Source organism: Parasteatoda tepidariorum, chromosome 4 (genome assembly GCF_043381705.1).
Source record: "Parasteatoda tepidariorum isolate YZ-2023 chromosome 4, CAS_Ptep_4.0, whole genome shotgun sequence".
Taxonomy (NCBI): Eukaryota; Metazoa; Arthropoda; class Arachnida; order Araneae; family Theridiidae; genus Parasteatoda; species Parasteatoda tepidariorum.
In genome coordinates this window covers 43,829,063-43,847,114 of record NC_092207.1, presented here as the reverse complement: position 1 = coordinate 43,847,114, position 18,052 = coordinate 43,829,063, and the positions used below count along the sequence as shown (strand labels likewise).

At 31.1% G+C, this 18,052-nt stretch overlaps 1 protein-coding gene across 1 annotated transcript in view; it reads left to right on the top strand.

The window, feature by feature from the left end:
- Positions 1 to 18,052, top strand: part of LOC107452943 (uncharacterized) — a 37,875-nt gene that overhangs the window by 4,341 nt on the left and 15,482 nt on the right. The window contains exons 2-9 of the mRNA XM_071180320.1: positions 1,749 to 1,873; positions 3,610 to 3,716; positions 4,351 to 4,649; positions 5,457 to 5,575; positions 6,793 to 7,048; positions 8,783 to 8,973; positions 12,431 to 12,606; positions 14,497 to 14,729. Coding sequence (XP_071036421.1) covers positions 1,749 to 1,873; positions 3,610 to 3,716; positions 4,351 to 4,649; positions 5,457 to 5,575; positions 6,793 to 7,048; positions 8,783 to 8,973; positions 12,431 to 12,606; positions 14,497 to 14,729 — 1,506 coding nt within the window. The remainder of the gene's footprint in view (positions 1 to 1,748; positions 1,874 to 3,609; positions 3,717 to 4,350; positions 4,650 to 5,456; positions 5,576 to 6,792; positions 7,049 to 8,782; positions 8,974 to 12,430; positions 12,607 to 14,496; positions 14,730 to 18,052) is intronic.

The following is an 18,052-nucleotide window of genomic DNA, read 5'->3' as shown; positions in this document are numbered from 1 at the left end:
TTAGAATGCGTTGTTCCACTCAGAGTTCTAAACCAATATTTTTTTTTTCAATCTGAAAACTTCAGAAATGAATCATTTTTGAAATTTCGATGAAGTTTGCAATAAGGATTACAATTTATAAAACACTTAGCCATTGACTCATATCAATAGCATTGTGCAGTATCAAAAATTATTCATTTCTGACAATCAAGTTCAGTCAGACTTATGGTTGCAATGTCAATAAAAATGCATCATCAAAATTCATATGGAATTTTTTTCACAGCATATAAGCTGATTTCTCAAAAATTGCTTACAATGTTGATTGATTATTGATTGGAATATTGCTAAAAGGTACAAATCAAAATCGAAAAAGATTTTTTTTTCTCTGTACACATAGCCAATTTCTCAAAACTTACTTCAATATTTTTTTGGAATATCAATAAGAATAAGACATTAAACTATATAAAGATTGATTTAACCGCAATTTCTTAGAAATTGATCTAATCAGGGCTCTAAAAACCGCCCGTCCGCCCATTCTCGGCGATCAAAAATTCCCCGCGGAAAACGAATTTCTCGAATCCGACGTCCGCGCTGACGGCCATTTTCCCGTTAATGTTCGTGATACTTTTTCAATTTTTGTTATTAGAATTGATGTTTTCTCTGTCTGGGAGTACTGCAGTGGTTGAAGGGGCTTTTAAGCAATGAACTTACAAAAAAACACATTGTGCAATGGTCTTAAACAAGAAGCGTTAAACGCAATTATGAACAAAAACATAAATGGAAAACCCCTTTCAGATTTCTGTGCAGAAACCTCTGTAAATCATTGGCTCGATTGTGGAACTGGCAAACGTCATATTTGATTCATTTAAGAAACGCAGTACCCTCGGATAAATTGACTTTCCAGATAACTTGACCTTTGTCATTTAAATTATTTCATAAAAGAAATAAGCTATTTCATAAAAGAAATACTAGGTTACTATTAGTAACCTAGTATTTCCTTTATTACTGTATAATATAATCCTAGTACTTGCAATCCTAGTAACTACTAATTCATTGTGCAATTTATATAAATGTTTTCAATAAATAAGAGAAAATTATATTTTTATTTATTTCGAAGCTACGGGTTAGTTTCAAAGGAGGAGGGTACATTGTTGAACAAGCCGTCATCGGGGACGGGTAAAATTTCTGAGTTTCTTCGAGCCTTGGTTCCAATAAAATTGTATCGATTAAAAAGTTTTTGAACACGAAGAATTCAAAAAATCGCAATTAAAAAAGAACGAACGTAAAGGCAATTTTCCATAAAAATCATTTGTCATCTTTTAATAAACTTTAGTATTTTAAATTTTTAATCAAATTTAAATTAATTTAGGCTTTGTTCATTAATCTTGAAATTAAAATAATGATGTGTAATATAATCTTGACAAAATTCGCAGGTAAGCGTCTCATACAACAACGCCCCCTATAGTTCGTTGCGATAGCGAATTGAGGTAACTCGAAGCATTTTGAGTTAAGCATTGTTCTGCAAAAATATTTGTATGTTAAGCTAAATTGGAATACTAATTTTAACGTACATAACAATGTAGGATTTTCGAATAATTTGGATTGGAACCCCTTAAAAATTTTGATTTCAATAGATTTTTGCAGATTTGATGAAATATAATTGAAATATTTGTAACTGATTGGGTTAACAATATCAATATTTTAATTGTAGTTCTGGTTTCAAAACCTTTTTTTCTTAATCTAATAAAATTGAATAGATATTTTTACAGGCTATATATGGGAAGAAGTTATGTTGTTGTACTCAACAATTATGAATCAGTAAAAGACGCTTTCTCTAATCCAGTAATTCTTGACAGACCCCCAAAATTTTTTGATTTCCATCCGGGTGGCTTAGGTAAGTATTCGTAATTTTTTTTTAAAGAAATAATAATGTGATGCCACAATATACATTATGTATTTCCAAGCTTTTAAAATTTCTTTAATTTCTTTAACTTATTTTTTTTAATCATTCTTAATCGAATTTTGATTAAATTAAACCAATTGTTTAATTTTATTGCATTTCAAAAAGCGAATATAAAATATTAAATTCTTTTCTTCACAATCAATGTAACGGCTAACTTTTTATTTCAGTACTAATGTAAGACTCATTAATTTACTGTCGCGACTAAATCGAAAACAAAAATCTATTTATAACTCTTTATTCTTTATTTCTAACTGCAAAATATGTTTCAGTTACATGGTTATACTAATTCTCAGTCTTTTTAGCGATTCCCTTTCGCCAAATTATTTTCAAATTTAATATTAATTATGGGGGGTTGGCTTTATTTTTGGCTTTGTTATCTTTCGATAAATCGTCAACCATGGATCTCTTCCCATGACATGACATGATTTACTTTCAATTTGGAATTATTGGCGATTGAATTTGTCAGTCCCAACCATTGAATAATTAATCTTCACATAATATTCTCGATGTGAAGAGAATGATTTTCTTGATCCCTTTAAGAGACTTCTTTTCTTAATTTTTATACTGTTGAATGTGGTCATATTCTATTTTATATTTACCTAATAAATAAGTTTTTCCTAAGCGATTTTATTCATTTTTCTGAGATAAATATCCCTACAATCTTTCCAAATTAAGATTTATCTGAAACGGCCAAAAGTATGCTTAATACGACAATGATGCTACCTAAGCTAACCACTAAATTTGACTGAATAAAATAAATAAAAATAATGTTCAAAGATTTGAAGCTTCAAAAGTTATATCTTATCGAAGGAATTGATTAAAAAATATCTAACAAACTTATGTTACTAGAACAATAATATAAACAAGGGAGTTTGAGACGTTCGAAAATAAAATCGAAACTTTTCCATTCTTAATCCAAGTCTACAAAATTGAATTGAATAACTGTTCTGGAAATTTCAATGGGATACCTGTAAGTGACGTAGCATGGGTCTCGATCCTGATTGGTTGTAGAAACGTGGCATTTGTTTACGTTCACAACTGTACTTCCCATTTTATTTCGAGAGCTTAGCCCGTCAAGTATCAATTCTCTTGAATAACACGTTCTAAATTCTTTCACAAAGACTCTTTCTCTAAGATTTCAATTCTTTCACTATATATTTACGCAGAAATTTAACACAAAGACAGGCACGAAACCATGTACAACACAAACAAAAAAATATGCATTGAATTTTGCCAGGTACACAAAACAAAAATATATTACGATTACAATAAAATACATAGACAAATAATAAATCTAAGTTAAATAAAAGAAGTCGATGAGAAAGAATTATATTTCAATTAATTCGATGTGCGATACAGCTGTGTATTTAATTAACTTATAGTTAATTAACATTCCAACTTATGTGAAGGAACTCTGTATCGTAATTTCAAGTTAATGACTTTATACATTTTGCATACCAGAATAAAAAGTTGAACTCCCAAACGAGATTTTGCGATGTTTTTTCAACTTTTTAATATGGAAATTTTTTTTTACAATTTTTCTACTTTAATATTTGCATTTTACTTACTTTCAACTGAAATGCTATTCAACTTTCAACTTAATATGCTACAAAATTAAATTTTGCTTAAACTTGTCTACGTAATTCTTTTTTTCTTATATTTCAAAGGTTTTGTTGCAAGCAATGGTAAGGAATGGATTGAAGAGCGACGGTATGTTATGAGAGTCATAAAAGATATAGGTATGGGGAAAACAAGATGGGAAGACGATTTAGATGTAAGTTAAAAATTTCTTCATTTTTAAAGGCATGTCAATCTCACATTGATGACTTATGTTTCGTCCCATTAATAAAAGTTTTTTAGGACACTTCCGCCTCGGAAATGGTAGCAACTACTTTACACGAAAGTGATGTAGTGTAACGCCATGCAAATATCTTAGTTCTAGTATTTCTGGACAATGTTTTTTTACACTACTTGAAGTAGAGTAAAGTAACCGTCACTTGGATGTTGAAAAATAGAACATGCTCTACTATTATCCTAGGGCTTAGACCAAGAGCACGGATAATCGTTTACATGATCCAAACAAAACAAATTTCAATCACTCTTGGTCCCAGAATTTGGGCTGTAAAAACAGGACTTGGTTACACAGAATAGGGCGTATAAACAGGCAGGACAGGACTGGCCGTATAAACAGGACTTGGCGATTCCCTCTCATTCGCGTTTTAACAACTATTTCACAAAGGTTTAAGTAAAATTGAAATCTGATAAGTTGGTTTTCTAGGAAGCAAATATCATATAAATTTCTTTTATAACTGAAAAAAAGTATCTTTTTACTGTTCTTCCATATTTTTTAATTAGTTTACAAATCTAACGCATGTATACTAACGCATGTAAACGCTGTAATGTTGTAGGCTGAAATTGAAAGTTTTCTCAAAAGTATATCTGAATTTGATGGAAAACCAGTTGATTTGCATGACTACCTCTCTCACAGTGTATCAAATAACATGACTAGCATGGTTTTGGGAAGACGCATACCGACTGGTGATTCTCAGATTAAAATGATAAACGAAGCAGTAGATGGTCTTTCAGCACTTGGACAGGCTGGAGCGGTAACCTTTTTCCCAGATCTCATGAAGTTTTTGGCAAAAACTGGTTTCTCAAAACTTAGAATTCCGTATAACAATATGAAGAAGCTATATGATTTTATGAGGTAAGCATAAAATTTTCAGCATATGCATTATATATATATATATATATAACCAAAGCTTTCTGGGTAACAGTACAACAAGATCAGTGAACACAAATATTTCAGAATAAAATAATACATAAACAGGATTTTTAATTTACTTGTTATTTAAGTTAAACATTTTTGCAAAAATTAACATCACTGCCTAGAAAGTTAAAAATCAATTAGAATCAGAGAAGAGCAAGAAAGGCTTCATAACAATTTNACGTCCAAATATTACTATCTATTAGTATTATAAACATTTAGATCTCTTGGTGAACGGAAGCGATTTTTCGAAGTAATCATTTTTTAAAATAACATTTATATTCTTATAACATTACATTGTCCAAACAAATTTCATGAGTTTACAACCATAAATTAACGTTTTCGCTAATAATAGCAGTACTGGAAAATAACTTTAAATTAAGGATACAAAAATATTTAAAGGAAAGCAATATCTTTACAACTTTTGTTAATTTTATACTGATCACAACCAAAACCATAATGAAATGAATGAGGAAAAACTGGATCCACTCAGCTTTAGATGGTAAGTTTAGTTGTAACATTTTGGCGAGAAGCATTATTAAAAATTATTACCTTTTCACACACATGCGTTCTCAATTTTAATTGGCTGTTTTGTTTGTTACTAACCGCAAGTGTTCTGTGATTGGCTATTTGTGATCATTTTACTCTTCTTATATTACTATAAGATATATATTATTCTCATATATATATATATATATTCAAGCTCATATTATCATTTTCAATGCTGAAATTCATTTACATTTATAGAAAAGAAGTAGAATTAAGAAAATCGAACTTTGAAAATTCAGAAGAATTAGTTTTCATCGATGGATACTTGAAACTAATGAAGTCATTGGAAGAAAAAAACGAAGAAAGCAATTTCTCTGGTAATGTAGGCAATGAGTAAATCAAAGGACTAACCAGAAACAATTTTGCATGCATTCTAAATTGCCATCTTGGAATTTTTAATGCCATTTTTAGATTGAGCAAAAAATAACCAAAATCAGTTTCTATTAAAAACGCTAATAGCTTTAAAAACCAGCTTTAATTTTTTTTTTTACAACACAACTATATTTAGGAAATTGCTTACATATATATTTGAATGTTTAATTAGCTTTTTAATTCCAAAAAAATAAATATTATTTATTTTGAAATGTGAATTTATCTTTTGAAAATATGCTAACATTTGGTTTCAACTTATCTGGTTGGATAAAACCAGGTATATTGTGAAAAATAATAATAAATTTAAAAAAAATCTTCCCAAATTAAATATTTATTTATAACATTAAATTTATAAAATGAACTTTATACTCAGAGAACTACATTGGGTTGAAAAATCAAACACAAGTAATTTTAAGTAGTGGTGGTACCTTTTTTTTTGTAGTGGTAGTACTTTATTTACGTCACACTAGAACTGCACAATGGGCTATTGGTGACTTTCTGTGAAACATACCTGAGGATGATCCGAGGACATGTCATCACAGTTTTGATCCTCTACAGAAGGGATATATCTCATCCGCTTTGGTAGCCCAACAACCTGCGAGTGCACATTAATTGAGTTGAGCACATTAAATTTAACGAAGGCCGATAAATAAGTATCCTAACAAGCTGATTCAAGTGATGTACTTTCTATTATGTAAAAGCTATTATGTAAAATATAGGAAGTTGAATAATAAACACTAGAAAATTTAAAAAATAAATATTAAATTTTGCGAATAATCTTCTAAAGAATTCTGTCTTGTAATGCTTAAGCATCAGAAACCTCTTATTATTTAATTGATATTGATATTTGTTAATTGATTTTTTTAATGAAAAAACAGGAAATATTTACATTTTAATCTTCCTGTGTTGAATAAAAAAGCCATGAGGTGCTCTTGTGATACAAGATCTATAATGAAAATAAATATCTAAGTTCATTTGAGATTTTATTCTAAAAACTCTATTTTACTACATCACTAGAAACCAGATCCTTAAGCCAGTATAATTTTTTTCATACATTGTTTGGACTGTATAAAACATCGTAATTTTCATTAATTTGTATCATTAACAAAAACGTGCCGATTGACAGTTCAGTTAATTATTTCACAATTTCCTTTCCTTGCAGTAAATAGTCTTATTGCTAATGCTCAAGCTATGATACATGCCGGTAGTGAAACGATCAGAACGTCCCTGCTGTGGTTATTTGTCAGTATGGCGTCTTTTCCCGAAGTTCAAAAAAATTGCCGGGATGAGATACGAGGAGTTTTAGGTAAAGATGGAAAATGTCGATGGTCTGATGCAAAAAAGCTTCCTTACGCTTACGCTACAGTAATGGAAGGTCAACGATGGAGAACCGTATCACCATTAGGACTTTCGCATAGGTACAACCTCATTCTTGCATCTCTTGCAAACTGTTAAATATAATCATGGCATTTAAATTTTTTTTCAGCTTATTTGAAATATTAGACCATTATTTCCTTGGAAACTCTAACAACTAAACGCACTGCTGGATTTTGCGATGATAAAAATTGGCAACCGTCTAACCAATTTTTATTTTCTTCATACGTTTACAGTTGAGAATAATTGAGTAGAGCCGAAATGCAAAATCAACTAATTTGCATTTTATACGTAACCAGAGATGTTAAGTGGCTTGATGTAAAAAAACTATTGTAATTGTTTCCATCGTTTCGCTATACAGGAATAAATCAGAAAACTATCATATCGTTGCCTCGTTTAACGTCAGGAATAAATTTTTTGAATACGGTTTTACATTCTAGAAATATTCCACCCGAAAATATGTTTGAGCCATATTTAAGTTATGTTTAAACTGAGGAAAACTCTAACGCCATTATTTACTCTACCATTTTATTTTATTATTGGCATTAAACAGCTTACCCCTTTTTATGGTTAAATATCATGTTCAACTTCACAGTCTTGTTTAATGAACCAAACTCAGAAGGCAAGGAAATTCCTGAATCGAGCATTTTGGCAAACTGGCCTTGATGGATGACTTTTTTATGGAACTAGCCCGCATTTGCGTTACTTGAAGAAAATCTCAAAACCTCCCATGGTTAACCAGACAGCAATTGTATTCTAACCACTGAGGGTACTTTAGGTCAGCGCCTTGTTCGGTATTAGCTGGGAGCAGAATTTGTTTTTGTTGTAGAAATACTCTAATTGCATTTATTTGAAGCAGCTTTCTTCTGCGTCTGCATGCAATCAAAATACTCTTGAGTGGACGCTAAGTTTGCCCCTAAAAGGCTATGAATACAAATTAATTCTTAACTCAGATGTTTTTTTCCCTATTCGTCCTGTCCCACTGTACGTTCCAAATGTATTACTAACTGTTTAATGTACTAATAATTATGTCATTCTCCGATCCACTGATCTCTGAATTCCATTTCAATAACAGTATCGACTAACCATTGATGAGATTCGAGCCAGGGGCGTTTCATTAGGAGGTAAGCGCTTGAGCTACTGCTGTTCTCCTCTCATCGTATTTTTGTCTATTATTTTTATAACCGTCTTTAAACAGCCAGTCCAACAACTTTACGGCTACAACCAATGTTCAACTCCATCGCCTTGTAATTTTGAACCCTATCCAGAAGACAAAGAAGCTCCTGTATGAAGTATTGGGAGAAATTTGCAATCGTGGAGGACTTCTGATGCGACTAATCCGCATTTATGTCACACGAGGAAAAAAAGCACGAATACCTCTTATGGTCAACTTGGTGGCAAGGGAGCTGTAACCCTAAATCCGTCTACCACTAAGGATATTTTACGTCAGCGCTGTGGTTGGGGCGAAACAGATGCGGAATTCGCATCGACCAGCCATCGCTGGGATTTGAACCCGGGACACCTCATTAAGAGGCAAGCCCTTTATTCTCTGAACCACCACAGTTCCTCCCATTAAGTTATTTTAAGTAATTATACTATAATCAAACAGACTATTTTTAGTTTAGAAGATCGTTAATATCTATAATAAATCTATAACCCGTAACGTTATAACTTATTTTATTAAAATTACTCATCTAGTTACTTAAATATGGATTTCAATGATGAACTTGAAATGGTTTAATTTCAAACCCCAATTCATTTGACTTTAAATTCTTCAGGGCAAGAGAAGACACAAAGATAGAAGATTTTCACATTCCAAAAGGAGCTTTTGTCATTTCAAATGCATGGGCTCTTCATAATGATCCAAAATACTGGCCTGAACCGGAAAAGTTTGAGCCGGAAAGATTTCTTTTAGAAGATGGAACTTTAAATAAAAAGAAGCCGGAAAGCTACGTACCATTTTCATTAGGTATAATAGCTTTTTGTTTCTATGTAATTGAAGTATAATTGATGTAATATAATCGATATATATTATAATTGATACATAATATAATTGATATACAGGGTTATTCATAATTCCCTCCGAAGTTTCGAAGCGTTATAGTTAAAAGACGAAGATGAATATGGCAAAAAAGAGCATATGAAATTATTCCGGAAGTATTCAAGTTTTAATTTAAGCAGTTGCCGGTAGATGGCAGTAACATGTACCACTGAAGTCAGTTGTAGTAAAGAAAAATGGCGTTTTCAGGCGGAGGGAATTATGAATAACCATGTATATATATGTTACTTCAATACAATTTATTGTTTCCATTATCAACTCAGGATTAACATCACAAAAATTTTGAAATTCATAGTAAATTGTGTGACCTTTATTTTCTGTTAGAAGTTTAAAATTTTTATTCAGTACAGTTTCGTGGTATTTATTTTTTCGCATTCAATAATTCACTATTTTTAAATAAAAATTTAAAAAAGTAATAATAATTGCATACTTTACCTAATAAAAATCCCTGTAAAGTGAAAACATAAATTGTTTGAAATTTTAGAGAGTACTGAACCAAAATATCCCTCAAATTCGCTTCAACCTTAATATGGTGCTAAACAACAATTATCGCCCTTTTTAAACTTGATTTAACAGTATCATGGTTCAACTTGAATGAAAATATGATTAAATTCATCACATTATTAAAGTTTAAGAAAATTGCACCACGTAGGTTTTCCTTTTATTTTTATGGATAGAATTAATAAAAGTTTGTAACGCGAGAGTGTGAAATTTCTCAATTTACTTAAGTCATGTTATTACATTTTCTAAGCTAATAAAATCGATATTGCTCCACAATTTTTGGAAAAGCTTCTAAATTTTTATTGCGCCTTAGCTATCAGCTCTACTTAAAATTTATTAGATTAGATTCTGATTCCAGTTATAATTTTAGAAGTTGCTTTTTAGATATGCTGTGTGCTAAAGAAAGGACCACCCTAAATAACTTCTGATCTAATGATAGGATTTTTACTATCTAGGACTCAATTTTAATGGCTCGGAAGGTGGGTAATTACAAATATGCTAATTAATAGAAGCTGACGATATTTCAGGGTACGAAATCTGACACAAAAACGCACTTTCTCTGAATAAAAATACCTTTTTTTTTGACGGATTCGGATTTCCAACCCCCGAAATATAGGAGTAACCGTAATCCGGGAAATATGGTTCCCTTAGTTTGGTCCAAATTAGGTAGTTCCAAACTTTAGAACCTTTAATGTTAATTTTACTAATGTAATTTAAGAATGGAATTTTGCATATCAAAATACAAAATTTGAGCCAAATTGGTCGAATAATTCTTGAGGAATCGAATTTTAAGATCTGACTTTTTGGAAATTCTATACCTGATTTTAAAATTATTTGTTTTATTTGACGGGATGATACAGGAGTTAGACCATTCCCTTTTAATCAGGTTTTCCATGATTAATTCCTGACTTTGACTTAGCATTCATTTACTTCATTTACTTTTCCTCCTTTCAGTTTCAAATTCGGATTGCCAATCATTTTTTAATCGACATAATTGCATTAAGCTTTGCTTTTAACCAAATTATTATTCTTGAAAGTGACAATATAGTAATTTTCTCAATTTGTTGAAATATTTGCTTAGAGCATTTTTTATAAGAAACTAATTATTAACTAGCAATAGGTCAACAATATGCGGCATTTACATAAAATCGAAAAAGCTATAAATAGAAAGCGAAAAATAGAAAAGTGTAGCTACTCACTCCACAAAGTCAAACATAACACTGGCAGATTCTATGTCACTGCTTTGCTCAAAATACAGTGTCGTAACCATGATTGTACTATAAGGAGTCGAAATCTCAAACTGCCCGCCTACTGCCTAAATATAAAGAACTCTAATTTTAATATGGAAGTATTTTAGATTATATCGGCAATCTTTTTCTACTAAATTATAGTAGTATTATTAGTAGTAGTTGATAATATTGAGTTATCAATTTCAGGCAATTTAAATGAAATTTTTTTTAAGTTGAATGGTAATCATTGTTTTTCAAAAAAGTTTTTAACTGTTGAATGCATCGAACTTCTCCCATCTAAGTACTTTGAATATTTTTAAAATATTAAAAAAAGGAAAAATTTGTATACTTTGTATCTTTTTTGTATAGAAAGTTACGTGCTTTTGCGATCACTAATTGCACACTTAAGCCTTTAGGAAAAATATAATGAAACGACCAGAGCTAGTTTTCAGTTTTAAAATATCTTTTAAATGATTTTTTGGTTAATATTTTCTTTGCAATATTGCGGGAACGTTATGCTACGTTAAGCAGCTTTGTTTATCGTGAGTGGGTAATTAACTATAGCGAAATGTAGCAAAAGACATAGTGCACCGTTATGCAGGATAGCAGTTACATGCTTTTGTCCCTCTTAGCCATCACTTTCACCTCAATATGACTCATCAGTTTACACAATACCCATTAGTGTCTGCATAATGGCTTCTAAATAATCAACAAGACAATCACAATGTTCACGTTTTAATCGATGATAAAGGTTTGGGTTTGTTCTAGAAGCATTATCCCCAAGCCGAATATTAACACATTAAAATGTTTTGCATAAACTTCTTATAGTTGATAGATCACTTCTAGCAAGATCTTTCAGACACCGATACGTCAGGATTGGTCTTCTATCGAATAACTTTCAGAATCGTGATTCTCGAATCTCGAAGAGGTATCCTTCGATTGAATTTTTTTACCACTAAACAGTAGAAGCCTGGTGGGGATCGATGTCAAAATTTTAAGGCAGCAGAGAAACATCGGAATCTTTAATTGGCTGGAAAATTGGCAATGAAAAAGGCAAAACAGCAAAAATCGTTGTCAAGGAGAATTTACATCGAAACGCTTAATGTCTGTGTCATCGAACGAACTCTCATCTGATAGTTTGAGTTCTAGCTTCTACGCGTTACATTTTTGTAGGTTTGATCTCATCGATGGCTTCCAAAGCTATCGGCTTGATCATTAGCCTCTACATTGTCTTTACAAATTGCCTTAAACCACTTGCGGTAGACTTGCCATTTCGATAAACAATTATCACTAGTAGCCTTCTTAATCAAGGGAAAATTTTCCTCTATAGACTTGCTGAGTTTCACGCAAAACTTGATGGTAATTCATCCAGCTTGATAGCTTGCACTGGAATTGAAAAAAAGAATTCAGGAATGACTGCTCTTACTCTTTCAATGGTGAGATATGACTAAGTGACCAAACATGCGTTAGTTGAGTGCTCCATTCATCGATTCCAACAGACACGTATTTGCTTCCTAATAAAATCAGCGACATTACTTTTTGAACAAACCTTATTGAGAAACCACATACGATGTTAGTGAATCTAATATAACTTATTTAGTTCCCAGCATATCAGAACAGTCTTTCTTTCTTTAAAGGTCGACGGAATTGTCCGGGAGAATCGATTGCAATGATGGAGATCTTCAGGTATCTGGTTTCCATTCTTCAAAAATATGAAATTCTTCCATTAGAAGATCATCTTCCAGTTCTGGAAGGGGAAGTCGGACTCACTTTTTCTCCCTACAGACAAGAGTTAAGATTTGTTCCCCGAGACTAGAGGGACTACTTCTTGTTCATTAATTTTTCAGCAACGCTAAAGCAAGGATATTTATGAATAAAGTAATATTTTTTCTATGTGTATTGCAGATTCCATATTTTCATTCACAATACAACAATTTCAAACAAACTCTTACAATAGCCCCCCCCCCTCATTTATTTATATTATTTTCACCGGAATCAGACAAATAGGTTTTTCCTTCTGTGTAACTTTTCAGAATATAATATTTGTATAGAGGATTAAAGAACATATACAGACAATACACATTAAACAACCAACTATCTCAGTTCTATGTTTTTGTTTAAAGCAAAAACTTTTGATTGTATTTTTTCTACATCTTTTATTATAAACAATAATAAATATTGTCATCACTAATTTTATGTCGCAATTGTCACTATTAATGTAGTAATAATTGAGATAACTAACATGCAATGTGTTTGCTTTAAGTCTGTAACCAGCTTCTTAACTTTCGAACAGTTGCAGCTAAAGTTACGTAACTGATGTCTTGTCTAAATGAAAATGAGTATTGATTCAAATTAATTTTCTATATTTTTTAGTAAGTGTCGATACATAGAAATTAGTATTTTGAAAATAATGCCAGTGCAATGTGTCTCAAATCTGTCGGATGAGGCTATATTTCTATGTTTCACCTTTCTCCCCCTTTTTTAATTGCATTTAAGCTTGCAGTTAATTGAAAATATTAATTTATACAATTGTAATAATAGTTTTATAAGTAATATATAGCACAGCTAATCAAAAATACAGTTTTCAAATTGTTTTAGAATAAAGTAAAATTATGAATAAAGTCGAAAAGCATAACCAAAGCCACCTTATCTAGGACGCTTTGACATAACCCGATCACAATTAATGAAAATAATATAATTTCATTTTTTTAAATTTATTATTTGCTGTCTTTTCTGGCAGCTTTACGTAATTAAACTAAGCTCAATTCACACCTTTCAATGCAAAATAATTTTTTTTTCACTTCAATTACTGTTGATTTTAATTTATTTACATCTTAAAAAATATGTTTTACAAGATAAACAAAATAAAATTAAAATAATTACAAAAAATAAATAGTTTTCATAACTTTAGGAATACTAATTTGGTAACGTAGTCTCCCCAAGCTACCACGTTGAAGTTGCTGAATGAACTTATCTGACGCAGCGAATAAAAAATATTAAATCACTTACAATATTTTTTGTTCAAATAGAGCTAGCAAATATCACTGATGTTATCTTTAAATTATTTGATAAAAGAGAATCTTCTATAGCTCAATTTAGAACAACGATTAACCAATCATTAGAATAGTAGAATGTTCAAATGTCGACAGTGACCTTCCCCATACTTCGAACTATCAGTATGACAATTTTAACCCTCTCTGTCGGATAGTTTAGGATTCTAGATAGGCAAACATTTCTTTTTTAAATGGAGTTTTTGTATTTTATCAAAATCAGTACTCTTTATAAAAATCAGAATAATAATGAATTTTATTTTTTTTAAATATTCATATTTTTCTATATCTTCTGAATTATTACAAGCAGAAACTGTGGCTAAAATCTTCAGTTATAGAATATAAAATAAAATGGCACTTCATTCGCTGGTTCTATCACTGTAATAACTGTAATTGTTGCGTCAGTCAAGGTTATATTTATTGATGTTATGTTTTTTTTAAATATTTGCTTGAGCCTTTACTATCAATAGAAAAATTACGTCATAATACCGGAGGCTACATCTAACCTTGTCAATCAAAATCTTCAGAGAGACACCACACGTGATATAATTATTTACATTTCGACTTTCTTCGATAAACCATCGTCTCAGACAAAGATCCGTGTAGTAACTTAATGTGTGCTGCGCTGAGTTAGACTTCGTCTTAGCAGTTAAATTCCGATTTCTCTAAAAAAAATGGATATGACCATTCTGTTATTGGAAATAATTTTGTTTTCCCTTATAACTTTAATTGCGTTAAGTTATTTTAATAAATATGTAAAAAGCAACAATAAAAAACTTCCACCTGGACCAAGCGGGATACCACTGTTAGGATATTTACCATTCCTAGGAGATTTACCTTTTAAAACTTTTAAACAACTCAGCCAAAAATATGGAAATGTGTTTGGGTAAGTTGACTTTTTGATTAAAAAAAATTTTATGATTTTACGGGGTAGTAAAACTAGTATTTAATTTAAAACAATTTACGCCTTTGACACTTTTACACCACATGAGAAGCCCTGATAAAAACCCTTCAAATATGATTTTTTGAGGAAAATTAAAACTTATTTAAAATAAATCACCCTCGTAATTTCTTCTCATTCATCATTCTTTATTTCTTTTTGAATGTAAGTATTTTCTACAAAAACATTAAACAGTTTGATTTTTAAATACACAATTATTGTACCTTTATGTAAAATACACAATTATTGTAACATTTTGTTGAAAGTCTTAATCATAACGAAAAAAAACTCTGTTACTTTCATAAACACATTTTCAGCATGCCACTGTAGTTGCATTCGTGTGCCCTGTAGAGCTGCCTCTATGGTGCTTTATCGAGGTTTAATAGTCAATTAATAATCCTCGTATAAATTATCGAATGCTAATTTTTTTCATTACGTATTAATTTCTGTACACTTTGCTACACCCCTTAGTAATTTTAAGTTTTTATGTCTTGTAGGTTTTGCTCAGCGAAGCAAATTGCAACGTTAATTTTAACACTCAAAACAGCAGCGTCCTTAGCGATTTTTTAATATAGAAAAATTTTATCATTTTTATGATCAATTACAATACTCTTCAATATTTATACTATTCAATTTTTTTCGATTTGAATTTTCAACAGCTTCTAATCTTATGTTTATAAAAAAATTGTTTATCAAGCAAACATTGTAATGTTATATAATGCTATTGTAATTTCATATATCACACCCTTTTCGAATGTTTTGAAATCTATTCAAATTTAATTTTCTGCACACAGGGGTTCTCCCCAAACCTCCCTCACGTTTGTGTAGTATCACGTTTCTTTTTATTATCTTGTTCAAGCTCGTTCCCCTGTCCCTATTGGTTAAACCACTTTGCAAGCATCTATGTCTTTCCTTTTTTATCGTCATTTCATGATAAGGTACTGAGGAAGGTTCTTGTTACGAGAACAGACACTCCAGTATCATATGTCCATTTCTGTAATATATTTGTGCTTTATTTGAGTTGCTTTTTGCCTTAGTCTAAGTAACACAAAGTATACCCTATGCTCCTTTTGCATACTGTAGTTAATGTAAAATTGTAATTGTATAAAACAAAGAGAATTTCAATATTTCAACGCTTTTGAAGAAAATAGACTTCAATATATATTTACCTCAATCAATGGATAAAAGTCATTACAAGAGATAAAATAAAAATGCAAACGGGTTTTGTAATTTTCCTTATAAAATTCGAAATGCGTCAAAATGACGCGTCCCGTAAACCTAGTGTTAAGCATTAGAGGCAGCTAAATGAAAAATGAATATTATTTTATTCTTAATTTCATAAGAGTTAACAGATTTATTGAACTTGGAGAAGAGGAGAAAGAATACCAAATTAAAGACCTGAATTATTCATTTTGTATGGGGTGCGATTGTTCTTGTTTTCCAGCGGCGCCATTTGTGGCCAGGAATTTGACTTCTGTCTAACCCATACGTCAAATCCGCTTATAAGGTGGGCGCATTCATGTATCTAGTCATTCATCCACAGATCATAATTTTGACCTGAACCAGAGAGCGATCAATCTCCAATCCAGTACCTCCAGAGGTATAATTTGTTATGAGAACATGGAGGAGTTTGTATCCCAGCAGATTTAGCGTGTACCAGTCACCATTTACTACACAGGGTGTCTTCGGCCGGCTGGATTCGAATTCCTGCTCTCAAGAACGTGAATCCAGAGCCCTACCAATCAGGCTATTCCGGCCCCAAAAATGTTTATAAACTATAAAATTTTATTGTGTTTTATGTATTATTTTTGTAAATCCCTACTACTCAGACTTACAAGGGTGAAAAAATTTGTAAAATACTCTGAAATAAGGATCAATCATAAAAATGTTTCGCATTTTATATACTTTTTATTGATAACTAGCTAAATACCCTCTCTTGTACTGGGTGAATAAAAAAAATCAATCAATCAGTACAGGACAACACTTCGAAATTATACACAAAACCGAAAGGTATGAACCAACACAATTAAAGAGCTTAGAGGAAGAACCTAATAAGTGATATTTTAGGGGTATTTATGAATTAAGGAAAATAGCATGAAGGGGTTGCATCAATATAGGCATATTTAATGTAACAAAATGGTTTTTGCTTTCATTTTTACCTTAGAGTAACTAATTCACATAGGATTTTAGTTTGTACGCATTATTTTTATTTTTGAATTAGACAATGGCAAAAAAAAATGAAGAATTATTAGTTCCGTCTTCCAATAAATCTATAATAAAATAGTTCGGACCAGCACCCGGTTCGCACCGACCACAGTGCAGACGAAAAATATCTTCAATGGCAGCCGTATCATGGGTTGGAGTCTTCTTGCCGTCAGGCTAACTGTGGGAAGTATTCGTGGATTTCCTCTCCATGTAACACAAATCCTTCACGAAGGCGTATTTTTCCCAATACGAAGTCGAGAATTTCCCTTATCTCCTGCGTTGTGTTCAAAATTGCAAGGCTATGGAGTGAAATATTAAAACCCATAATTGGCCCGATCATTCAACGGTGGTTATAAAATAAAATAAAATGCGTATTATCAGCATTAATTAAGCATCATTGTCGTCAATAATAGTACAGCGATTTTTTACGTTTCTATTAAGCGAATTAGTACCACTTTTTCATTACATTTGCCCTTAAATACGTAACAAATTTTTTTTTCATATCAATTACCTTTGATTTTAAATTATTTACTTTCATGGAAATGCATTTTAAAAGAATTAAAATAAACACGCGATATCAGATAACTTTAGAAATATTTATTTTGGTGACGTAATCCGCAAATGCTACCACATTAATATCGTTCGTTGAGTTTGTCTGACATAGCGAATAAAAAATAATTAAATATTAAAGTACGCGCAATAAACTTTTTTTTCGATCAACTAGTGATCTAAGGAAGCAGATATCACTTATGGAGTACTTAAAATATTTGATAAAATGAAGGAGATACCTGTAAGTGACGTTGTGTTGGTATTTGGATGAGATGCTGAATGTCCAAATTCCGACACTGAAATTCCTAGAGCTTTGAACTATTTGTATGCCAAATTTCATCGCTTTCGGTAGGACGGTTTAGGTACCTGTAAGAGACACACAGACAGACGGATAGATATTTACTGATATAGAGAGAAAGATGGAAAAGATACAAATGTACACATAATTGTTTTCCTGTTACAAAGTGACTCTCTTACTATATATATATATATATATATATATATATACACAAAGA